This window comes from Aspergillus japonicus (genome assembly GCF_003184785.1).
Source record: "Aspergillus japonicus CBS 114.51 unplaced genomic scaffold BO86scaffold_124, whole genome shotgun sequence".
NCBI classification, from domain to species: domain Eukaryota; kingdom Fungi; phylum Ascomycota; class Eurotiomycetes; order Eurotiales; family Aspergillaceae; genus Aspergillus; species Aspergillus japonicus.
The window spans coordinates 3,713-28,996 of NW_020291761.1; the positions used below are offsets into that span (position 1 = coordinate 3,713).

At 46.2% G+C, this 25,284-nt stretch overlaps 8 protein-coding genes across 8 annotated transcripts; 5 read left to right on the forward strand and 3 right to left on the reverse strand.

The window, feature by feature from the left end:
• Positions 1-6,151: 6,151 nt before the first annotated feature.
• BO86DRAFT_405052 (uncharacterized protein) lies at positions 6,152-6,971 on the forward strand (the record flags this gene model as incomplete). The annotated part of the gene is made up of 2 exons (XM_025674058.1): positions 6,152-6,440; positions 6,514-6,971. The coding sequence occupies 2 exons, from the start codon at positions 6,152-6,154 to the stop codon at positions 6,969-6,971; spliced, it is 747 nt and encodes a 248-aa protein (XP_025521892.1).
• A 764-nt stretch (positions 6,972-7,735) lies between these two features.
• On the forward strand, positions 7,736-8,993 carry BO86DRAFT_414200 (enoyl-CoA hydratase/isomerase family protein). Its single transcript, XM_025674822.1, has 3 exons — positions 7,736-7,902; positions 8,004-8,629; positions 8,727-8,993. The coding sequence occupies exons 1-3, from the start codon at positions 7,787-7,789 to the stop codon at positions 8,834-8,836; spliced, it is 852 nt and encodes a 283-aa protein (XP_025521893.1). The 5' UTR covers positions 7,736-7,786; the 3' UTR covers positions 8,837-8,993.
• A 1,947-nt stretch (positions 8,994-10,940) lies between these two features.
• Positions 10,941-11,743, forward strand: BO86DRAFT_326781 (rhamnogalacturonan acetylesterase RgaE; the record flags this gene model as incomplete). The annotated part of the gene is made up of 2 exons (XM_025668580.1): positions 10,941-11,055; positions 11,106-11,743. The coding sequence occupies 2 exons, from the start codon at positions 10,941-10,943 to the stop codon at positions 11,741-11,743; spliced, it is 753 nt and encodes a 250-aa protein (XP_025521894.1).
• On the reverse strand, positions 11,704-14,536 carry BO86DRAFT_37427 (isochorismatase family protein family). The gene has a single exon (XM_025670416.1). It carries the CDS (start codon positions 14,371-14,373, stop codon positions 11,842-11,844), a length of 2,532 nt encoding a protein of 843 aa, XP_025521895.1. The 5' UTR covers positions 14,374-14,536; the 3' UTR covers positions 11,704-11,841.
• A 1,650-nt stretch (positions 14,537-16,186) lies between these two features.
• On the forward strand, positions 16,187-16,673 carry BO86DRAFT_373713 (uncharacterized protein; the record flags this gene model as incomplete). The annotated part of the gene is made up of 1 exon (XM_025670391.1): positions 16,187-16,673. One exon carries the CDS (start codon positions 16,187-16,189, stop codon positions 16,619-16,621), a length of 435 nt encoding a protein of 144 aa, XP_025521896.1. The 3' UTR covers positions 16,622-16,673.
• A 458-nt stretch (positions 16,674-17,131) lies between these two features.
• Positions 17,132-18,019, reverse strand: BO86DRAFT_405057 (uncharacterized protein; the record flags this gene model as incomplete). The annotated part of the gene is made up of 1 exon (XM_025674059.1): positions 17,132-18,019. The coding sequence occupies one exon, from the start codon at positions 18,017-18,019 to the stop codon at positions 17,132-17,134; it is 888 nt and encodes a 295-aa protein (XP_025521897.1).
• Positions 18,020-20,154: 2,135 nt separating this feature from the next.
• BO86DRAFT_426075 (lipase family protein) lies at positions 20,155-21,273 on the reverse strand (the record flags this gene model as incomplete). The annotated part of the gene is made up of 4 exons (XM_025675505.1): positions 20,155-20,524; positions 20,584-20,920; positions 20,974-21,139; positions 21,192-21,273. The coding sequence occupies 4 exons, from the start codon at positions 21,271-21,273 to the stop codon at positions 20,219-20,221; spliced, it is 891 nt and encodes a 296-aa protein (XP_025521898.1). The 3' UTR covers positions 20,155-20,218.
• A 2,712-nt stretch (positions 21,274-23,985) lies between these two features.
• Positions 23,986-24,162, forward strand: BO86DRAFT_270556 (ankyrin repeat domain-containing protein; the record flags this gene model as incomplete). Its single annotated transcript, XM_025667209.1, has 1 exon — positions 23,986-24,162. A coding segment is annotated over one exon (177 nt), but the record flags the coding sequence as incomplete, so codon positions are not given.
• Between the last annotated feature and the right edge of the window lie 1,122 nt (positions 24,163-25,284).

A 25,284-nucleotide genomic window follows, 5' to 3' on the forward strand; every position in this document is an offset into this window, starting at 1 on the left:
TTTAAAATAGTAATTATAATTTTTATTAAAAGCTAGACTTTTAATACCCTTTAAACCAGATTTGTAGTTTTATTTATAAAGGCTGGACTTTTAATACTTTCTAAACCAGATCTACAGCCTTATTTATAGAGACTGGACTCTACTTTTTTTCTAAACTACTCTACTATAAAATAGGTAAGTAGTATTTTATTTTTATTAAAATCTACTACTATTAATACTTATAGTATAGTTTTTTTATATAATTCTAGTAGTATACCTGTTCTATACTACTTCTTATATTATTTAAAATAGTAATTATATTAATATAAAAATTATAAAGGCTGGGTTTTTATTTTTATTTAAATATATATAATATTTAAAAACTCCGGTAGGCCCAGCTTTTCTAATTCTAGTAATAATCTATTTTTAAAATTATTTTTAAAATTATTTATATTTTTATTTTTACTAAAATAAAAGATAATAATTATTTTATTCTTTTTTTACTTTTTTAATATAAAAGTAATTAAATCTCAATTAAAATTATTAAAAATATTTTTATATTTTTTACTAATTATAAAATAATTAGTATATATTTAAAGTATAACTGTTTTAATTATATTAAAATAAAAATAGTTTTAGTTATAATAGGAGATATTTTAAAAACTATTAAATAAATATTTAATACTAATACTATTAGTTGCAACTAAAAGGAAATATTTAGCTATTTAGTAGAAAATAAAAAACTAATTTTAATAAAACTTTTAGTAAATAAAAATATTAGTATATTTATAGTATTTAAAACAGTATTAGTATAAGTTAAGATATTTTAATAAGCTATATACTTTTAATATTTAAATATATTTTTAGTTTTTTAAATATCTCTACTGCAGGTAAGAGTTTTTAATATTTAAAAATATTATAAAAGGCTTTATCTAAATCTAATAAAAATTTAAAAATTATTAATAGTATATTAATAGCCGGGTTTTAACTGTAATAAAAATAAAATATTTTTTTAAAAATAGTTTAGTATTTTTTATACTAGTTAATATTATTATTCAGTGATATATTTTTTTTTAATTTTTTAAGCTTTAATATTAGGTTTAGAATAGTTATAATAGTATAAATATAGTCTTTTATTTAGTAGATATAATAATACTATTTTTAAAGCTTTTAGTATATATTTTACAGGTTCTTAAAAAAATTTTTTTAAAATATCTGCTTTTATACCAGTTAGTTAATTAAATAATTTAAATAATTAAAAAAATTATTATAGATATTATAGACCTTGTAGACAGTAGGTATACTATTTTTAAATAAATAAAATGTAAAAAAAAATATAAAAGTTTAAAAAAATATTTTATCTGTTTCTACTTGATTATAGTAGAATAAAGATAATTAATATTACTATAATTATAGTACTTAATAAAGCTTTAAATTAGTTAATAAAGTTTTAATATTTAATAAATTATAAAATAAGTTAAGTTTTAGCAGGTTTTATAGTTAAAAAAAAATAAAAAACTAAGCCAGATTTAAGTTTTTAAATAAGCTGAAACTTTTTATAGTATTAAAAACTTATATTTATAAATTATATAATTTTCTAAATCTATAAGTAAAAATTAGTATAGTTAATAGAAAAGTTTTAAAAGCTGTTTATAAAAAGCTTATATAAATAATTTCTAAAAAGATTATTTATATTAGCCTTTTATAAACAGCTTTTACAATATATCTTTTTAAAAGTTTTTAAAATACTAGAAAAGGCTTTAAAACTACTATTATTATTTTTTTATATATATTTAACAGTACTGTTTAAAGTTTTAATCTAAAGTGCTTATAGAAAAGTATTAACAATAAGCTAAATTATATAAATAAAATAAAAAATATAGTACTGGTTTTAAATAATTTTTATAAGATTAGGATTAGTTAAGGTATTATAAAGCTGGATACTTTAGCTAAGCTAAATTTAAAATTTAAATAAAATTATACTAAATATTAAACTATTATTACTAGTATTATTAATTATTATATTTAATAACTAATAAAAAAGATTATATTTATATAAGACTAATAAAATAATTACAGCTAGGTTTTTAGCAGTATAGAATTTAGATACTAGTTAAAAGTTTAGTAAAACTTTATAGTAATTTATATTTTCTATTAAAAAATATCCAGTTAAAATAAAAAATATTTTTTAATTAAAACTAGTTTAATAGTCTACTGTAATAAATATATATTCAGTATTTAAAAACTTTAATAATAACTATATATATATTTTTTTAATAATTTTAAAAAATGTTTTTTAATCTGTGCTTAATTAAAAGGGCTTAGCTTTTAGTAGAAAAATAAAGTAGTAAAATTAATTATTTATTTAAATTAAATATATTTAACCATTTCGAATAGTAGATAATAGATAATTATAAAATATAAAACTTAATTTTAAAAACTCTATTTATTATAGGCTGTAAAGGCCTAGAAAAAAATAATTATTAAAAAAAATTTATTTTAAAAAAATAAAAAAATATTTATAATAGCCCTTTACTTAGTATTTAAGTAATTATTTATTTAGATATAACTAATAATATTTTTTTATAACTTTTATAAAAATAGTAGCTTATAAAACTGTTTTTTAAGTTTTAAAGTTCCGGATATTATAAAATATAAAAATATACTTTATAATAAATATAAGGGGTTTCATTAAAAAATAATATATCTTTTTAAAAGCTGTTTTATATTATTAATAACTTTTTTTAACTAAAAATAAATAGTAGTTTTTAAGTATATATATAAGCTTTAAAAAAGATTATCTTCTACTACTAATTTTCAAAAATAAAAATTTTATTTTATAAAAATAAATATAAAATAATTTTTTAATTTTTTATAATATATGTAATTTTAAGGTTTGGAGGTAAAAAAAGCTGATTTAAAAAACTTATTTTAGTTTAAAAATTATTATAGTTTATAAAAATTTAAAAAATAAAAAAAAAAGTTTAATACTATTTTTTAAAAATAAATTAGATAACTGTAGTTAACTTATAACTCTAAAACTACTTTATAAATAGTAGATATAAAAAAATAAAAATAGAAAAACTTTATAAAAATAGTATCAATTTAGCTTTAGATATATTTTTATATAAATATAATTTATTATATTTTTATATACTGCTGCAGGTATCTGCAGTACTTTTTAAACCTAGCTGTTTTATAAATAAAAAGTTATCTTTAAAGTCTAAAAATATAAAAAATATTTTTTTTAAGTAAAGCTTAATTAAATAAAATAAATTAAAATATAAAAAAGTTTTAAAAAGGGCTTTTATAAAAATCTACTAAAGTTTAATATTTTAGTATCTGGTTTTTAATTAGATAGTTTCTAGTAAGTATAGTTATTAATAAAAACTAAATAAATAAAGTAGTATAGGTTTAACTTAAAAGTTTAATTTATAAAATATAATTTAGCTTTTATAAATAAAAAAAACAGATTAATAAACTATTTAAACTAAAATTAAAAAAATAAAAAATAAACTAAAAACTATATAATTATTTTTAATAGTCTAACTAGAAATAAATATATAGTTTTAGTAGTATAGTATATTATAATTAAAATATATAGTCTAAATAAAGCTGTAATTATATATTTTTTTTTATATTTTATACTATAACAGCAACTAATTTTTAAAAAGTTAAATTCTATTAAAACTACTAGGGTTTTTTTATTATTTTATAAAGATATAAATAATAAAAATACTATTTTTTTAAATTACTTTTATTTTATTTAAAAGGCTTTTTTTAAATACTTTTTAGTAATAGTTTAGATGGCTCGATTAATAACTACTTAATCTAAATATATTTTAACTATACTAAAACTAAAAAAAATATAGTAAATAAAATTTGATATTAAAAATAGTTAAAATTATTAACTATTTAGTTTTTAGCTATACTGTAATTAGATATAAAAGTTTTTTTAATCTAACTATAATCTGGCAGTCAGGTATAAAAATTCCAATTAATCTAACCTGACCTGGCTGTTAGCCACTCTAATAAAAACTATAATTTATCAAAAAGAATAGTTTTAATGGTATTAAAATAGGTTATATTTAGTATAAATTCAGCTAAAAAAGCTACTGGCTTTAGTTATTTTATAAATAGTTTATATTAATATAAACTACTATTTAAGTATTATATTAACCTCTTTAGTTTAGCTATTAGTTTTAGAATAATATACTATAAAAAATTTACTAGTAATATCTAGTTATTATATTAAATATTTTTAAAGTTTAAAAATAAACTAGGATTTTTTATTTAAAAAAGTAGATTAAAACAGGCTGTATAGTTTTTATATATATTAAATATATATAATTATAATATTAGTAGTATTAGTAGTAAAGTTATATAATATTTAATATTTTATTTTTATTAAATAGTTAATAATTATTAAAATAGTATTAAAATTCTTGGTTTTAAATAAATATATAATAAAGTTTATAAATATATTTTATTATATTTATTTAAATACTGGCAGAGGCTTTAGGATTTTTTATCTTATTTTTTTAAATAAAATTATTTTTTTGTAAGGGCCTAAACAGCCCTTCCAACCTTCGCGGATATCTGCAAAGGGAAATGTATATAGACAACCTAAGGCGGCGGTCACATGACGGCTAAGCAAGCCGGCTGCAGCCGTCCCTAAGGGCGGCAGCTGCCTTGCGAGTCAGGCAAGACAGCAACAACACCTTAAGGCAATACATTGGCACCCTTGGCTTCGCGAAAGCTATTCGTTCATCACGCTATTTCACCTTTTAGCCCTTATATCTTTAATAGATATAGTTGTTTTTTATTTATTATTTTATATATTAATAAATATTAGGCCAGTAGTATTTTTAAACTAAAAGCTTATATATATAAACTTTTTCAAAATATTTAAAAATAGGTTTGTTGTAAATAAGTCTAATTAGATCAGCTTTAATCCATTTATTATTAAATATTTATAGTTAGTTTTTATAAAATAAAAAGCTTTTTTTTTATATAATATAAGTAATATATTTTTCAAGGCAGCTACATCGCGGGAAGCTCTTAGCTTGCCTTAGCCTACAGTTGCTTAGTATAATCTGTGATCTACACTCCATCCCAGAAACAAAGCCTTTACGCAGACGGACTGCACTAGTGTAAATCGCCACGTCCATCTGTGCCATTCTGGGCCGGATAAGCGAGGGTAACGACTGCGCATCCCGTCTCTCAATGGCGATAGAGTAAATCATCCTCAAGTGTTTGGCTTGCTTCGATACTTTGCCTTCGCGCTTTACTATAAACCCCCTTCCCCGCGGGGTGACTGGGGACCATGGGGTGATTTACCGGTCCGATCCATGTTTTAAATTGAACGTATCAGGGCCACCGTCATCACGCGCGACCACTTTAGTATGATCTACTTGGTCACCCAGTCTCCCCGTCATACCGCAATCTAGCGTGGAGCTAGAATACTGGTAGGAGAAGACTAGGTAGAGAGCGATTGAGTTAGCAGTACACATCAGGAAGCACCAGATGGTAACTTAGCAGAGCCATACCAGACGGTCGGTTGAACCCAAATAGGCGAGCAACAGATGCTGCAAATGTCGCAGCAGAATTAGCCATGGTTAACATCTTTTGAGGGCCGATACGCCTGGTTGCGTCGTACTGCGTAACATCATACAGGCTGATTTGCAATTCAGCTGCTTGTTAGTCAGTCAGTCTGATGAGCCCAAATAACTTGCCTACTCTATATCATCACAGCGTGGCGAACATGTACAGTACATAAATCTGGTGGAATTGGGGTGAACTCGCCTCACCATGTATGACACCAGATCTCCGGGAATCAGCTTCCTGCGGTGCAACAAGTATGACAACGCAGCTTTCTGCCATCGAACAAGACAAAGCTAAAGTGGACTGGTTGGCCCTTGGTGATGACCGTGTTTATCTGCTGACGGTCATTGTGCGCTCTTCCAGACACCAAGGACTGCGGTGTCATGTAGATCTACGGCAGTTCACCTGTATCGAGTATTCTAATATTCGAGCTGAAGATAAAAGAGTAGACTCCGCTAGCGCTTCTCGACCACTCGTCTCTCAATTCGCTATCACATTCGCACCAGGACCCTTTCTACTGTTCAGTATACGCATTACCCATAGCTAGGCGCCCGCTCAACTATCAAAGATGGCCGCACAGACTACCGACCCCGAGAAAGACCTCAAGCATCTCCTTCCAGATAAAAGACTCGTCCCTGGTGCGCCCTCGAGTGAACATAGGTTAATCAGCAAGCCTGCCGCGGATGCAAACAAGATCATCGGGCAGGTCAAGCAGCTGGTCTACGGGAATCTGTATTTTGTGCAAGACATCGAGCTGGTGTCGGTGGAATGGGTCAAGCAGTTCTCGATCGAGAACGAGTCCGACGCCACGAGAACGAAGACGGACCGTACCGAGACTGGAGTGCGGATTCAGACAGGTCTGTAGCATAGCACCCGCTTTCACCGGCCTAGGGACACGCACTGACCAGAGGGTGATTTTGTGGCCAACAGGCAAGGAGGACGCCGAGAGCATCTCCGCCACCGCGGGGTATTCCGGCTTCGGCTTCGAGGTCAGCATCGAAGGCTCCTACGAGCACAAGACCTTCAGCTCGGTGGAGACCTCGGAGATCACCACGACCGAGGACACCTGGACTGTGCCTCCCCAGACCACGCTGTACGTCTACAAGAAGGTGTACAATCTCCGAGGGACGATCTGGGTGGCGGGCATTACCGACGAGATAAAGGTGTTCGCAAGTAAGGATGGGCGTACGCGGTGCGAGGGAAGCTACGAGATCAGCATCACCTCGACGGACGAACTGGACACGTATAGCGAGCTCGAGGGAGAAGGGACGCTCGAGGTGACCCGGCCTGATGACTTCCTCGCCCAGCCTGCCGACTGGCTTCCTGCGAGTGTAGTCGAAATGGTTCTTGAAACAGTTTTAAAACGTTCCTTTCCTTGGTTGGCCTGAGCGAGTGGCTTAAATCAAGAAATGTGGGAAAAGTGGGAGCAGCATACTACAGTTTCGAGGCAGTTTCTAATAAAACTGCAGTTAGTATCGGGATATGAGCTCATGTGGCTACTACGACGGTATACACGCTGCAAGTCAGCCATAGACAATTCCTCTGACATTTATCGATTGACCTCTCAGTAGAGATTTGTCTTTCGCGAGCCAAATTGCAAATAACCACCAGTCTCTTCCCGATGCGCGTACCCAGATATTGTGGACGTGATAAGATCAGGACCTTCTCCACCTACCTGCGGCCACTCGGCAGATAGGAGATCTGCCTGAGATCTGCCAGCCAAAGTCAGCCCCAACTGAAGCGCCAGAATCTCATAGGCTCATGGTCTTGCTGACTTTGGCCAACGTAACATGACTTCTGTGGACTGGGTTGTATAGGGCTCTATCCGCATGTGACAGGCATGACGTCATATCACTTGAGTCGACCTATCGCAGCACAGCAGATTCATTTTGGTCAAAGGGAAGTACTAGAGGAACTCTGAGAAGCTTAGAGATTAATCAAGGCACCTGTAGGATCATGACCAACGTCCAATCTGGATATCTCTTTGGGTGTAACTTGAGGAATCAACTGGGCAACTTATCCGCGGCAGATAAGCCGCTAATCTCCCCAACGGTCGCGCCTGCGATTTTACCTCGGCTCAACCTGAGCTACCCCAGAATCCGACCACAGTTTAATTTACCCCCTCATTTTTCCTTCTCCAACTTCCCTTAACCATCAATCCTACATCCACCTTCCATCACCACACCCTCACCACCTCGTCACCATGGCATCGCAACCCTACACCTACGAACACTTCAACATCACCTTCCCGCCAGACCACGAATATGTCGCCCACGTGGAAATCAACCGTCCTTCCAAGCTAAATGCCTTCATCGAAGCGTGCGTGCGCGCCCTTCTTTCCCCCTTCCCCCTTCCCCTCGTTTCCCCCCTGCACAATCCACAACCCCAACTCCAGCCTCAGCTCTAACCCCCAAAAACAGAATGTGGCTCGAACTCTCGCAAATCTTCACGCGCCTCTCCACCGACCCCACCGTCCGCGCCATCGTCCTAAGCGGCGCCGGCCCCAAAGCCTTCACCGCGGGACTAGACGTGCACGCCGCGGCGGAAGGCACGCTCTCAGCCGACTCAGCACAGATCGACCCCGCGCGCAAAGCGACGCACCTCCGACGCCACATCCACGACTTCCAGCACTGCATCTCGGCCGTCGAGAAATGCGAGAAACCCGTGCTCGTGGCGATGCACGGCTTCGCGCTGGGGCTGGCCATCGACCTCAGCGTCGCGGCGGACGTGCGCGTGTGCACGGAGGACGTGCGGTTCGCCGTCAAGGAGGTGGACATCGGGCTCGCGGCGGATATCGGGACGCTGAGTCGCTTGCCCAAGGTGGTGGGGTCGTTTGGGTGGGTGAAGGAGGTGAGTTTGACGGCTAGGGAGTTTGGGGCCGCTGAGGCGCTGCGCGTTGGGTTTGTGACGCACGTGTACAAGGATAAGGGGGCGGCGGTGGCGGGGGCGTTGGGGTTGGCGAGTCGCATGGCGGGCAAGAGTCCGGTTGCCGTGCAGGGGACGAAGGAGTTGTTGAATTGGTCGAGGGATCGGAGGGTTGAGGATGGTAGGTTTTTCTCTCACTTCTTGGGGGTTGGATTTGGTGGGCAGGGGCCGGGGGAGTGTTGGTACTGAAGGGGAATATGATGCTAATGCGGTGATAGGGCTGCGGTATACGGCCGTCTGGAATAGTGCGGCGCTGCAGACTAAGGATGTTGAGGCGGCGCTGTTGTCGGGGATTCAGAAGCGGAAGCCGACTTTTGAGAAGTTGTAGCTTGTCGTTTCTGGGATGGGGTGCGTTAGTAGGGGTGTATGTTAGATTCTGTACTGCTGGCCTAGTACATCTTTAGAGGCTGATCGTATGAGATTTGCTTTCCGCAATGAAAGTATTGCCGAGAATAACTGTCGGGTGCGAAAGCGCTCTGGATGGTCTGGGACCCACTCATAAAATCAATCAAATGGCTGAAAACTTTGTCTGATGTCTTCCAACAGTCAGTCTGCTATATCAGGAATCGTCTCCATTGCTGCACGCAGGTATGTAGCGAACGTGACTCCGGTTTTTCGAGGTATACTCATGATAATCGTCCTGGCTACACGACGTCACCGGTCTAGAGGCAAAGCCTGTATTACACTGCAGGCTTGGAGACCACTGATGTAACATGCTTTGCTGTTATTGACGTCCAAAAACTCGAAGGTACTCTACAATTCCCACGGTGAACGGGCAGGATGCCTGTCACTCTCTCTGCAGAACCACAATCCAGACCAAAAGAGCTACATATATCAGTTAAACACCTTATCTCAAACTCGCTCTGTCCTCCCAGACACAAACTGACTCGCCAAAGCGGGTGCACACGAAAGAAATTGGCTAGTCCATCTCCACAACGGAGCATACCAAGCCCCAACCGTGCCTGACAGGTCTCACAGGGCAGTCTAGATCTTGGGTATGAAGACTGGAATACCGTTCTGAAGAGACCCGCGCAGGAGGAGGCTGAAACGCTTGGTCCCGTCCCGCCCAGCCCAGCCGCCAGACTGTCGTGGGACCGTGGCGGCAAGAAGGTTTCATCTGGTATCTTTAGTACAGGAGGGCTATAGCAGGAATATTCTTTGAGTCACAGCTACGTGAGCCAGGAGTGTGTCACGGAACCTGTGGCAGGTAGAACAGCAGGGAGTTGGTGTTCCTGCCGCTTGCCCTAGGTCCTGACAGGTCCTGGGCAGTCCCGCGCTGGCGGAGAACAGCCTCTATTTGTGCAGTGCGGTGGGGATTCCAGGAGCTTGGCGTAGTCAGAATCGTTCCACGATCCTTGGCTCTGTGACTCTGCAAGAGTTGGATTGAATGTTGTGGGCACGTCATCTCTGGCATCATCGGCGCGGGAATTGCTCGTCTGCCACGGACTCTACTGTACCACCCCGAGAAATGTCCGAGGACGGAGCTGTCAAGTGCTGAAGATGTTGGTGCTATTTCTATCTCCGAGGCGAAGATTCATCGCATGAAAATACACCACGACACATCCCCTGCCCAGACAAATACTTATCTCCTACCACAACGAAGTAGAGTACCAGCTAGAGAAAATCAACAACGCACCCTACACTTCATGCGTAAGCACGACAAGAATCGGACTTCGGATTTAACCACCGCGCTTGACGCCCACCCCAATCTGTACCCCGCTTCTTCACTCCGTCACGCCCCAAGCCCCCAAAACTAACGCATCTCATTTCCCGCCGCGCTAATCCCAGATCGAAACGGAAGTACACCCTTTGACATCGCCCCTGTCACCCCGTCACCCTGCCCATATCCACTCGACATCCCATCCTGCAGAACTCCAGCTCCGTACATCACGTCATATCCACCCTCACAGGTGGGAAAAATCCCCAAGAATATACTCTGCACTCCGCACGGCCCCTCCCTCCCCCTTCCTCTCCCGCTTCCGTAGACCCGAAGATATACCACTTTGTACCCTTGAACCCTGTCGATCGGCGGGCTTGTTTGCGCTGCCACCTCCTTTTGACGACCTTATTCGTTAAGGGATAAAGCTGCAGTCCACGAGGGGAGTCAGTATCCGAGCATCGGGACCAAAAACCCCGAGCTTCATGGGCATTGGTTTGGGAGGATTCCCCCGAGCTGCGAGCTGCGTGCAGAATGCCAAGGTTGGAGTGCATCTACCCCATACTGAACCTGAGACTGGGGGTGTTTGACGCGCTGGTTCTGGTGCGATGGCCGAGGTCGATAGAAAGGAAATTGTCCGGGTGGGATGGGATGGGTTGAATGGGATTTTCCACGTATTGGTCTGGAGTTGGGGGTATATAAGGGGGTTGGCACTCGGTTGTATGAGTTCAGTTTATCATTCACACAGAGAAAATTGACAGCCAACACCGCCGCAATGAAGACCGCCGCTCTCGCACCGCTCTTCTTCCTCCCCTCTACCCTCGCCACGACGGTCTATCTCGCGGGTGACTCGACCATGGCCAAGAATGGTGGCGGGTCCGGCACCAACGGTATGTCCAACCCCTCCTAACACTCTGGAGATCGCCGCTGACCGACCCAGGCTGGGGCGAGTACATCGCCAGCTACCTCTCCGCGACGGTGGTCAACGACGCGATCGCGGGCCGCAGCGCGCGCTCGTACACGCGCGAGGGTCGGTTCGAGAACATCGCCGAGGTGGTGACGGCGGGCGACTACGTGATCGTCGAGTTCGGCCACAACGACGGCGGCTCGCTGTCCACGGACAACGGCCGCACCGACTGCTCCGGCACCGGGGCCGAGGTCTGCTACAGCGTCTACGACGGCGTCAACGAGACCATCCTCACCTTCCCAGCCTACCTGGAGAACGCCGCCAAGCTGTTCACCGCCAAGGGCGCCAACGTCATCCTCAGCAGCCAGACCCCCAACAACCCCTGGGAGACCGGCACCTTCGTCGACTCCCCCACGCGCTTCGTCGAGTACGCCGAGCTGGCCGCGGAGGTGGCTGGCGTCGGGTACGTGGACCACTGGTCCTACGTGGATAGCATCTATGAAACCTTGGGTAATGCCACCGTCAACTCGTACTTCCCCATCGATCACACCCACACCAGTCCGGCGGGCGCCGAGGTCGTGGCTGAGGCGTTCTTGAAGGCGGTGGTTTGCACAGGCGCGTCGTTGAAGAATGTCTTGACGACGACGAGCTTTGAGGGGACGTGTTTGTGATTGAACGAATGTGAAGGCAAGGCGTGGGGGGATCAAGGACAGGAGTTATTATGTATAGTGGTAGTTGGTGCATTGCAATGGTATCTGAACTGGCTCGCTTATGTTCGTAATCGAGAATTGGACATCTGTAAATTCGGGCCTGAGGGTCCTTGTGCTATCTCCTCCAGCGTGGTTTTCACTATTCCACGCTTCTCCACTCGGGTGTAATATTGCATCAGGGTTGGGTACGTAGTGCTGGAAAACTGGCCGGCTGCCTGAATCTCCCAAAGAACGGGCCAGAGAGAACAGTCATCGATTCCAAAGGAGGCACCACTTGCGAATGGCTGTGCTTGGAATACTGCTTCCCACCTATTCAAAATTTGGACGCTCCCCGATCGCTCCATCTGATTGCGCCAGGTGGCTAGGAGTTGGTCGATCTCGACTAGGAGGCTCCCCCCGCGCAGAGCGTCCACGCCCGGTTGCACGAGCTCCGAGGCGTGAGTGGCAAAATAAGCCAGGATGTTGGAATCGCCAGCCACCTCAGCTCCATTACCATCAATGTAAAGCGGCAGATCTGCGCCCGTGACGGTGGTCGCGTCGTAGCGAAGTCCGTTCTCGTCCAGACACAAACGCACCCGAAGATTAGCCACAGGGTCCGGCCCGACCACAAGCTTGGCGGTCGTAGCCGTAACAAAGTTGACAACATCGAAGCCCGCGCCGTAGACCCCATCCCAGTCAAATTCGGTCGCGTGGTTCTCTTGCCCAAACGCCCGAATCAAGCACTCAGTTTCCTCTGGGTGCCCGTGGATCACTGCATGAGCACGATCCTGAGTTTTGGACACTGCACCTTGGCCCCAGATCGCGTCTCCAGTTGGGTTGACATAGGTGCCAATGTGACGAAAAGTCAGGGAGATCCGCTTTCCGCCATACGCTCGCTCCTCCGATGACTTCTCGTCCGTGGCCCGCTTATCGGGCCGAATCCCGTGCAGCCATCGCATGTTCGTCTTCTCCCCAAGGATGAACAGTGATTCGTGAGGCATAGGGATGCGTTGCGTAAGGCGACCGCTCTCAGTGCCTTCCGACTCTTTCCCCTTGGTCCGCAGCACCATCACTCGTTGAGCACCAAGACTGACATTGCATATGAACGAGCCCCGCACAATATCCAAAGTCTTGTCCGAATGCTCCGAGATGCGGTCTTGTCCGTCTCGATACAGTTGGATAAGTGCATGGTTGAGTGGGTGGCCCAGAATACGCTCGACGACAACCCGTACCTCGTCCACCGTAGGAGTGAACGGTTGCAGTGTCGGCGACTCGTCCGCTGGGTGACGGTAGATCGGAATGGATCCATCATCCAGCGCACGCCCCTGCACCGCCACCAACCGCGGGACCTGCCCAGATAGATGATACATCTTCTGCCAAGCTACCTCATCCCGAATCTTCTCGAAGGCTTTCTCTGGTAGCTCCAAATCGTATATAATTCTGGCGTCCCCCTCACCGATCACGTCGCCCGGCCTATACACATCGCGTTTCTTCAACTTCCCGCTTCGGCGCGAGTCTGTGCGCGCACCTGAATCGCCCTTGGCATCCGGTCTCTTCGTGCGACGGACACGTGTACGGGCCTTGACAGCGCCAGAATCCGCGGGTTGCGCCTCCGATGCATTCCGCACTCGTGCGCGGGCGATATTAGCCAGCTCCTGCAGGCTCTGGTTGTCGTGGTCGGAGAACTCCGCCATGAGATCTTCGATCCTGCGGCGCCGGCCGCTGCCAACCAAAGCCTCCGGGCTCTCATCCCTGGCCGCCGATCGGGCTTTGGACCCGAACCCCAGTCCGTCCATGACGCCTTCAATTTCAGCACGATTCGCCGTTCGCACCGGCCGGGGGTTGCCACTTCTGGCGATCGCGTCGGTCTCCTCCCAATCCAGCTCCTCCAGCAGCTCCTGCGTGGTGATCCCGCTGGCCCCGAAGATGTCCGCCATGCGACGCATTGCCTCCTCGTGGCGGGGGAAGCTGCGGTACCCGAGGCAATCCTCGATCAGAGTGACTGAAAAGCCATGTCGCACGGCGTCGAGAGCGGTGGCGTAGACGGACACATTAGATAGCGACCCGCAGAGATAGAGCTCGGTGATGAACCGGGTGCGGAAGGAGAGGATGAGATTGTGGTCGCCGAGCGCGGAGTACCCCGATTTGACGATCAGGGTATCTAATCCTGAGTCGATGGCCGCGAAGACGGGTGCGGGGAACTGCGCGCCGGGCGTTTGCGGCACACAGCACCGCGGTGTCTTGGCTGAAAGGAAGGCCTCCTCGTCGATGGTGTGGCCATCGTCCATCTTCCAGTCGCCATCTACGGGTTCATCCTCTGATGTACGCTTCGCTCGCGCGTCCTGATCCTGTCGACTGAGCACCACCAGGTCCTGGCCGTCCGATGGGCTGATCAAAGGTTGCGAGGACTGGTAGTAGGAGCGCACCCACACCACATCCCCATTTCGGCGGAAGGCGCTGGCGAGTTGAGGGATGTTCTCTAGGAAGTCAGCGGTGTTAGGAACGTGCAGGGCTCCATTCGATCGCACAAAGTCATTCTGGAGATCTAGGAGGAGAAGAGCTTTGCGGGTCTGGATGGTGGGCAGATTGCCAAACTGAGGGATGAAACTCATTGTCGGAACATGATCAGGAGGTCAAGGGGATTTATCGCAAAACGGCTCGACAAGATTGCAGCTAGGATAAACAGGGTTGAAAAATAAGGATCTTGGGTCAGATGCGGGGATAGCAGAAGGTGGGGTTGAAGATGGTAATATTCCGGTAGAGAGTGGAGGAATGATGGTCAGGAAGAGAAGATGCGGAGGGGGAAATCCACGGGCGGAGAGTCCCGTCGACACCTGACTGCTGAGGCTTTCGCTAGGAATACTTTTCCGATGTGTGTCGGCCGAATAGAGAAGCGGTGTAGCGGGGGAGCCGCAACAACCAAACAAACACAGATTATCAATCAGACCAAACAGGGCTCACGGGTCAAATACACCAAACAGGATAAAAGGTACAAACAGAGCGCACCAGTAACAATCCAGGCTCAACTTGCTATCTCTATGCTCTTCATCATAGACCGGGTCGGACAAAGATTATTTGATAGCAACATGCTGGTGCTCGGCCCGCATGAAGCGGACATTTATGGCTTCTCCATGTCTGGAATGTGAAAGATGGCGTTGGTCAATGGTACATAAGACGAGGTGTCGTGCGAGGAGGCACAGAGCTACAGCAAGCTGGAGCTCACACTCTTTGTCAAACTGAATGTTGCTTTTTTCCAACAAATCCTCCCAGGTTTTTGAGAGCCAACTTTCATATAAGAAATTTTCATCTATCACGCAGCTTGTGCAAACCTTAGCCTTGCTCCAAGGCCACTCCTTTTTCTCTTCCAGCCTTCTTAAAGGACGTTGCACACTTTACTTGCTACCCGCACTTAGAAATATAGATATACGCGACCAACGCCTCAACCCATGCGGGTAAATCCCAAACACGAACACCCTGTTGTTTGATCCCAGTCTTACTGCACCCTTCCATTGTACTCATTACCTACAATCGTCAGTCAACGCATCGCTCCCGCCAAGCTTCGTGCCTCCTCTGCCATTTGGCCCTAACCTGCCTGTCGCCGGCCACACTCCGCCTCACTTCCCCCTGTTGCTGTTGTACACCCGCTGACGGGTGTACGTTTTCCTTATCCTGTTCTTCGTCCCGTCAGAACAAACAACCTAGTGCTATTGCAACCTACCGTCATAAATCATCAACGCTTCGCGGCTCACCGCTCGTCCACTCCAGACTCGCAGCATAGCGTTGTACAGTGCGGTCCGTTTCCACGCTTCTGACCCACCGGCTCATCATGGATATATACCGATGCTTCCGCTCCTAACTCTGGGTTCTATGTCGGTTTTCCTAGACGGGATTGGTTTAGAACCAATCACAGCCCACTTCCTTCCCAAACGGGAAGGGGACTAGGAATAGTTTCCTATTCAGGAACTGGGTTTACCTTTTCCTTACCTGCCGCCCGGCAGAACTGTTCCGTAATGTACCACAGTACACCTAGTAACCTCGCATCCCGCTTATTACTAAACACGTTTTACTAGTTAGTGAAAAGTTGCCGCTTGCGGCAAGGCACGATACCGGTAGGAGGGGCCCACTCACTCAGTTAAGTAATAAGCGAGACGCTTATTTACAGCTTGTACTGTGGTACGTTACAGAACCGTTCTGCCGGGCGGCAGGTAAAGAAAAGGGGGACCCAGTTCCTGAATAGGAAACTATTTGTATGCGGAAGCAAGTTTCCCTAATCGGTAAGCGCTGCCAGGTGGCAGCGGGGTAGTTTGTGGATAAGAAGGGCGCAGGCGCCCTTGGTGAGGTTGAGTGTTTGTTCGATCAAAGATGTATTCGAGGTTTCGAGTCGACAAGTTGCCGCAGGATTCTGGGTACTCGTTAAGGGGCGAGATGAAGAAAAAGGAGGGTGTTCATTCGTTCTGGGTGTTTGTTACGTACTCGCAGTGTACGATTGACGACAAGGAGGAGTTTGAGCGGTTGTTCAGGGACGCGCTGAAGCAGTTTGCGCCGCAGGCGAAATACTTCGGATGTCGAGAGCGACATGAAGAAAAGGGTATTCACTACCATGTGCTGGTGAACCTGGGGTTTCAACCAACATGGACGATGGAACGAGCGCGGGCGCGATTTACGGTGATTGGCAACATGTCCAAGTCAATCAACTTGACGCCCAACAGGTCAGCGAACATGTGGAGGTTTGTTCGGAACCATGTGGAATATGTTCAGAAAAACGGGGATGTATTCGGTAAAGCGTTCTCAGTGAAACCGGGGGGCGAAAGAAAGCAGCTTTGGCGCGAGTACAAGCCTGTCGAATTAAAAAAAGAATAAGGCGCGGTATAGTGACGGCCATGATGCCAGAAAGTAGTACAGTACAGAGATGATACTGGGAATTGAGGACAATAGACAGTGAGACTTGAATTCGAAATAAAAAGTTTGTGTGATGGATCAGGGCTAAGAGTGGATACGTACTAAGTCTTTCTCCTCCTAAGAAAAGCTCATAATGAACGACCGACCATACCAATGTCATTAACTAATACTCAGACCAGTCCTTTCGGTAGCAAAACCATCCGCCGCAATATCATCGCGCTCGATGCCGAGTAGTTTCATGCTAATCCAAGTGCGACGACAAGGGGTAATTTTGAGGATCAGCAAGTCATTCACATCTTCCCAGGTGAAACTCACAACGCCAGATAAAAACAAGCAATTCTACAACCATACACTCTACTAGACCATGTCCCATTCGTCTCGACCTCACTGCCTCTTTTGTCAGCAAATATTCTTCCACGCATACAATCTCCTCGAACACCTCAACACACCCAGTTCCTTGCGGGGCTCTCTTCAGTCATCCTGCTGCAACTTATGATCACGTTCCATATCGTCGTAATACCGTCGCCAACCCTGCGCAAAAGGAAAGATCGGGACCTCATCCAAGCCGACGTAGTAATGGTAGCCCTTCAGGGGCCGGTCAGGTCGGTGGTAGTTCCCAAAGCGGTCCTTGATTCTAGCCAAGGCCCAAGGAAGGGCGATCCAAAACAACGAGCCTGCAGTGGGTTCAACCTGTTGCTCGGCCCCCTCCGAGACAGCCCCGGCCTCGTGTGAAGCTCCCCGACAGGTCAGCAGCTCGCACGTCTCGTACGAACCTGCTTCGGCCTTATGGGACCCAGATCTTGGTCGGATGATGCCCCAGAAGCGACCCCCAGAATATTGGGGCGACCCCTCGACGAAGATCTTCCTCCGCGCGTCAAACGTCCTCAGGACGCTGGCCTCCAGTTCCTTCTGCAGCTCCTGCAGGCGAGGGAATCCTTCACGCCGGCACAGTGAGGCGCACATATACCCTGCTCCATGGGGAGTGATGGGGAAGTAATAGTCTCCCATGTAGTTGAGCAAGCACAGTTTCGCCGTTGGCGGCTGATGAAGGAGCATCCTTCTCCAACTGGCCTCGGGGCGCTCGTAATATTCTCTATGACAGGTGTTGGAAGAAGTGAGGTATTCGGGCCATATCTTCTGGATGATGAGCGGGTTGATGGTGCGTCGCTCACCTTGGGGGGTGTTTTCAGCTGGCTGGAAGAATAGGCTTGTCTGCATCGCTTGTGACTTGCTGATCAGGTCGTGCCAGAGGTAACATACTCGTGTTGAGATGAGTAAGGTCTGCATATCCATCTGGAGGAGGATTTGCTCCACCAGCTCCGGGATGCAAAATATTCGGTGAGGTGTAGTTTCTGCCATGATTACTGTCGTTTTGAGTGATTATAGTGATGAGATGAGTTTGTAGTTGATGAGACGAAATCCCCTCGTGGCGAACGAGTGCTGGGAGTTATAGTTGCGAAGCGTGGTGGGAAGAGTCATCCTCGGCGTCACCCTTCCGACATCGATAGACTTGACCACGGTAGCAGTACAGTGGATGCAAAGCTGCGATGCACTGATGATGACGGTGAGCACATTGCGAAGAAATTCCATAGACAAGGACAACGGAATTTCGTTTGTCAACCATGGAAGTTCGACGCAGCTGCGACACTGGGAAGCGTCCATCTCAGGTTCAAAGCACAAGTAGCTCTGTGGCTCGAGTAAGCATTTAGCTAGTGAAGAATGACTATCACTGCAGCTCAACTAGAGCAAAGACGAGTGAGGATCTTAGATCTATAAATTCGCCAGGCGACGATGGAGTTTCCAAGTCCACAGAGATGATCACATCTGATGCGGAGGTTTTAGCGATTGTTCCATCTATACAATCTGTCGCACGCAGGTACGAACCTCGCATACCTTGGCTCATAACAAGCTCCCTCGGAGCATCCAATCCTTAGCAACCGGGTAGAGCAGTAGCAGAGTCGGTCATGATCACTATCATAATCCTTGCCGACTGATAAGCCAGATATTTGCTGCTTTGTCGCTGCATGGGTCATCGGTGCTCCCGCGGACGGCCGTCGGGCGAATGCAAGCAACATCGATCACAAGTCTCGACTGATAACGCCATTATCTATGACCTTGCAGACACCCGAGTACTCCATATCTACGGGGACCAGCATTTATGGGTACTTTTGCGCCCCTGCCCTCATTTGCAAGGTGCATGTACCTAGCTCCACTGCCCTATTCTCAAGCTGCAGATTCCTACTTCCACCACCGACACTCCCTTCTAGCGACGCAAGCTCTTCAGTGGTTAGAACCCGCAAATCCACTGGAGCGACATAACAACCCCGCATAAACAGCACGGTTCCAACACGGACGCAGCACGGAGCTGCCCAGCAAAGACCATCTTCCGAGGCCACAGCTATCTCCAACGCCTCTCCAGACACCAGGATTACATTCCACTACTGCACGCTGCCATCCCAGAAAGGAAAACACAACCCCCGCACTGCATCAAGCACGTGAAAGCGCAAGCATTTGCCCGATATACATCCTATGGAAGTATACATCCAACCACGTGCCCACCACACGGCCCAGCAACCACCTCCTCACAAGCCAAGAACCGCGACCAGTGAGCCATCCCCCAAAATCAAGGTTCCCAGCGCAAGTGCCGAGATTCTCCACAAATCAGTCCTGATCAAACTTCCCACGTGTTGGCCGTTACCCCTCCGATCGACAGCGACTAAACCACTGTTTGGACTACGCGTAAATTAAACTAGACTAAGTGTGCGGACTTTGAAGAAACGCGGCGTGGATGGGCGAGCGCTCGGCGAAGCTGCCCGTTAGGGCTAATGGCCCGGATCTCCGGCAGTGCCCCTCTGTTCGACTGCAGACTAGACTAAACTAGACTACTGTGTTAACGTTCCAACCCCCTTGCTAGCGCCGTGCTACATGTTGCCCTAACACATCGTCGAGCTGGACCGTTTGAGAATTTCTCGATGGTCTTGGGCGCATTTTCACATGTTCTGGTGCTCGCAGGTGCAGATCGGCTGAGCTTAGCGCAGCAGCAGCAGCGTAGCAAGGGTTTTGCCGGGAGTGGGGGTCCAAGCGTCAGGCGCAATTGTGGGAGTACAGTACGGAGTACAGCATGTTGGAAATGCCGAAAGCTGATCAGATTGTTGGTGATAGTGAAGCAGTCCTTGCAAAACTCCACGGGCAAAAGCAAGCGGAGACTTGCCCCCTTTTCTTTTCTCGAAGCGTTCAACTGAGTTAACCCGATTTAAGTCTATGACTGTTAAGAGTTAAGAGTGGGTCCCCAGCAGGCTCCAATCCGTGGTTTCGGCTATCAATCTGCGACAACCCGCGAAACGTGGGTCGGGGGTACTTCGGCGGACGGTTGACCGTCGAAAATAATTTCTCTTTTGCTGGGAAGACGGTACGAATAGGAGACAAATGTTGTAACGTGAATTCATTCCAATTATATCCAAGATATGAAGTATGTACAGGCGACGCGAGCGCGTCAATTATTACTCCTATCCCTATTTACTGCGGCTAGCGTCCGCATCGCCGGGAGCAGTAGCGCGACTAATCGCACGCGCTGATGTACTCGAAGTAGAACTTGTGGGCGGCGACACTGTCCAGGAGCGTCCCGTCGTTGCCCGCGGTGGAGTCCACTCCCGTCACCTCGGTGATGTCCGAGGTCGTGACGGTCACGTCGGTGTCGCTGGTGATCCAGTACTCCGGGCTGAAGTGGTGGTAGCCGAGCAGCTTCGGCGGGAGCTTGGGGACGATGTCGTCCGTGTGGGTGACGCGGTAGTTGCTGCCCTTGCTCTGGTCGGTGATGTAGTCGGCCAGGGCGAGGTTGCCGATGCGAGGTTGGCCGAAGTTGTACTATCATCATCAGCACTGAGATCGAGCCTGAGGCGGGGTGGGCTAGACTAGGAACATACCAGGTCCACGGTGTAGCCGTCGTTGCGGAGGACGGTGGCACCAATCGCGGCGAGGGCAGCACCCAAGCTGTGACCGGTGAAGACAAGGTCGTAGCCCGAGTAAGTGGTGACAGCCGCCTCGACCTTGGAGGTGATAGTGCTGGCAACTGTCTCCCAGGCTTTCCAGAAGCCACTGTGAATCTCGCAGTCAGTGCAAATGCTGCTCGCGTCGGTAAGGCCGAAGTCGAGGTTGGCGATCCAGTTGGAGAGATCAGAGCTGCCACGGAAGGCGACAACAATAGCCTTGTTGGTCGAGTCAACAGCAACGAAGCCCGCCGTGTCGCCGAACTCAGCAGTTCTGCCGTCTGTTAGCCGACTCGGCCAGTGGTCTTATATGATTAGAAGACCTACTCGTTGAACTCATCCAGCACGATGGGAGCAGCAGCCACAACCAGGGGACAGTTGTCAGCAGAGCAGGAGAGGGCCGTGCTTGCTGAGTCGATATTGGTCGAACAGTAAGCGGCTGCGCTGTACTGCGCAAAGAGGTCCATCTGGTCCAGCAGGGTGGTGGAGACAGCTATGACAGGATCAGCGTTGTGGAATAAGACTAGGTTGACCCAAGCACATACATCGACGCTCGATCGGCGCGGGGGCAGCCTGAGCCAGCAGGCCGAGAGCCGCGACAACCCCTAGTTCCCGGGTGTAGAGCATCGTGAGCGGAAGAGAAAGAACGGGGGAATTGGGATAGGGAATGATCTGCCTGGATCCTGGGGATATCTCGAGGAGTGGCGATCAGCCATCCTTTTATAGAAATTCTTCCCCTTATCCCTTGCGGGAGGGGAATTCGTCGGGGTCTGGCGTAGAAAGTCCGAGTGATACGAGCCACTCCGGTAGAGCGGAGAAAAAGCAAATCCCCGGGCCAAATTGAGGAAGTAGAGAATTGAAGGCTATACCCATTGCTCTTAGCTTCAGGCCAAGGATTGACAATGGGCTGGATTGGATGGGGTTCCAGGGGCGGCCCCCAACAAACGTTGCTCCGTCGGAGGAAGATAGGGCAAGGCCGCGCGAGAAAAGGAATGCAACCGGATTGCACACGGCCCAACTTCCAACGCGCATTGGCTTCTTTCTTTGCCAATTGCCACGCGTCTGCAACAGATAGAGGCACCGGTAGACGTGATAATTTCCTTGAGCATTGGTGTCAACCCCTCCCGGATGGACCCGCCCGGCATTCGAGGCTAAAGCGCGATGCTTGTTCAAGCCTGGTTGCTCTTCAGCCGGAAACCGCGTGATTGACCTGCATGAACGGGCCGGAGTGTGCATCTTGCAGAAGCAATCAGAAAGAAACCCTCTGAGTTAGCGTCTTTGGCGCGGGCTGTCGTTCTTCTCGAAAGGACCCACCCCGTTCGGCTTGATTTGGCCTCTATAACGACGACTGTTATAGTCCTCGCGGACACTTCTTATCCACCAGTGAAGTGATCACGGGGCAGCTTGCAATTTAAACTCTGCTTCAGAAGTCCGGAGAATAGAATTTTCTTCCAATCAAGCACGCACGATGGCCGTCTGACTGTGTTGTTGGAGTCAGGGGCTTGACGCTGTGTTTTCTGCTGTGAGGAAGACCTGTGCCTGGAAGTTACCGGCCCCATGAACACTGCGCCACCAACTATTGATTAGGGCGATGTTGAAGAGAAGCTGATTTTGGCCTCAAACGGTTAAGCTGATCTTCAGGGGCATGGTGCCTGAGGCATCAGGTTTCCGCCAGCAATGCGGGTGGAACGACTGTTCTTCCAGTTCCGAAATGATCATCAATGATCAATCCATTGCATCTTATTTCTTGAACGACTTTGAAATCTCTTCAATGAGGTAAATGCAGCGTCAGAGTATGGAGGTATGTATTCAGTCTAATTATCGCAGCTGGACAAGGTCTTGAAGTTGCTTGCGTACACCATGAAGCATCGTCAATTCCCAATTGTCAACTCACGTGAACCCGAATGTATACATTTTCGCCCAACAACTTGCCCACAATTCCAAGTCGAGATGAAAGCCTTATTCTATGTAAGTACACTGCTCAAATACGCCTAAACCCTAATGTTGACATATCAATCTTCTACAACAAGCTTCTCTGTTGATAATGTTGGAAGTCTATCATTCTCTCAGTCTCTTCGCTGTAGTTGTGATTTATTGGCCGGGGAGGGTAGTATATCGGGACTACTCGTTTAATATCTAGAAGGCACCAACAGCCCTTGTCAGTTATAGCCAGAGGTAGTATTAAAAACTCTACATTTGAGTGAGCTGCAGAATCTGATCGCATCTGATGTGAGAATTTCTAATCCCCCGAGAAGAATGAACTGCTCCTAGCTGCTGCTTCTACACCACCTACACCATGCCAATGAGTCAAATGAAGAGTGTTTTTTCTCGATATGCAGCGCATAGATGCATTGGAGGGAGATTTTGTCTCACACAAAGAGCATATAGATACAAAGCGCACACTTACAAAGCGTACAGATGCCTCAGAGGGAGATCTTATCTTGAATACAAAGCGTATGAGAAAGCTTAGTGCGGATCAGTGTTACGGAAGGTACATGGAGACGAGTATATATTATACAGCTGCTCTAGTACGAAAGAATGACATCGATGTTGGGTATACAAATTGTCATCGACCACGGAAGGTGAAGAACTTGCAAGTGAGTCACCTCGTTGAGTCTGATACCACTTCTCCAAGGCTACTCAACAGTCCGTCTCCGAAGAAGGACTGACTTGGCCTTCATCACTTCTCAATTCGCCTCGACCACCGATTGCACAGATCTCCATCAACCTCGCCATCCATACCTTGTCAATTACCATCAAGCAAGGCTTCCATTCATCGCAATGGCGAAGCTTACAGATCTTCCGCCGGAGCTAATGCTGTCCATCATAGAAGAGCTCCAGCGGTGGCCAGCCGACTTGAATGCACTCGTGCGGACCTGTCGAAAGCTATACGAACGGTGGCTTTTTTCTCTGTACAAGCACAACCAGAACTGGATCGGAGCGTTGCTTTTGGCCGCTCAAAATGGCAACCTACTGACCGCTAAGCGAGCAGCGGAATACGACCCGATGCGTGACCCTGACTACGATAACAGCGAGGAGATCTGGGAGATCCGGCGCACATTATGTATAGAGACCGAGGAAAGCTTCCAGTTTGATTACTACCAAGTGCCCTACCCGCAACATAGCTTCGACCGAAACCACCCCGATGACAAGATCTGGCCATATGGGATAAACGAGTATGATGTGACCACCGATCGCTACGATCGAATGACTCTGGCCGAGAACGCCAATATGACACATGTTGCCTACGCACTTGCCGTGGGCCACGAGAACTTCGAGATCGCCGGTGCTCTGTCGCCCTCCGGCCGGCATATTGACACGGTAATCTCGAGATGGGGGCGCATGGCCTTACACTACGCTGCCTATTGTGGTAGTGAGCAGGGGATCGAGTTCCTGCTGGAGCGTGGCGCGGATGTCAACGCGCTGGACTCGTGGGGGGAGACGGCGCTGATAATAGCTGCAAGAACTACGAGCACATCCTGCGTGGAGCTACTTCTCGCACACGGAGCGGGGATAGACATGTGGTGCGACGGACGTACGGCGCTTTCCTATGCCATAGTGACACATGGAGATGAGGCGGTTGACATCCTCCTGGCGCATGGGGCCGACGTCAATGAAGGGTCCCACAAGCCATTATTGCTCAGCATTGCTTTGGGAAATTGTAACCTTGTCTCGCGCTTGCTCGCTCGAGGGGCAGACCCCAATGCCGTGACCTACGACAGGAAGGAGACGGCCCTAACCCTCGCGATCAAGCAGTCGTGCGCGGAGGAAGTGGTTCGTATGCTCCTTGAAAGTGGAGCAGACGTCAATACAGCTAGAGACGAGATTACGCCTTTGAAGTCTGCCATCAAGCAGAGGCAGGATGAGGTGGTTTGCATGCTGCTGGACCATGGGGCCGACGTGCATGCTACCGATAGCCTGGGGAGAACACCGTTGATGCATGCGGTTTGGTCGGGGTCGCGGGACTCGGTTGCCCTGCTTCTTGAAAGGGGGGCCGACGTGAACCACAAGGAGACTGGCATCTACGAGTTCACTTCTCTGATGATAGCAGCACGTTTTCAACGTACTGATGTCGTGATTCTTCTTCTTGACAACGGAGCAAACATCAATGCCTATGGCGGGTACTGGAAAACAGCCCTGATGATAGCTGTTTCTGAAAGCCGCATTGACAAAGAAATGATACTTCAGCTTCTCCAACGCGGGGCGGACCTCAACATGGAGAATGTGTACGGGGCTACGGCACTGGACTATGCCTGGAAGAACAGATGGGCACCTGAAAGGGAAGACATTCTCGAATTGCTGCGCGAATGGGAGGAGGATTGACGAAGTCATTTTGCCCTTGCTTGCGCCATTGTATTCTGCTAGTCATTCTGTTGCAGAAGAGTGGCTTATACCATTGATAGTTACAATATTAGTTCTTCACTTGCCCTAAAACCAACGAGTCCATTGATTCGGCCAAGAGATTCCAGTTAGTTTATACTCCAGGTGCCGGTTCGCATCATGATTATCTGTGCATAACAGTCACCCAAAAGCCTCTCATGTACTGGTGGTTAGTAAGCGGAGCTCCCTCATTGAAATGCGAGATGCTCTTGCTATCATGACCTCAAGGCCTAGTAGTTAGCCCAATGTGTCACATTC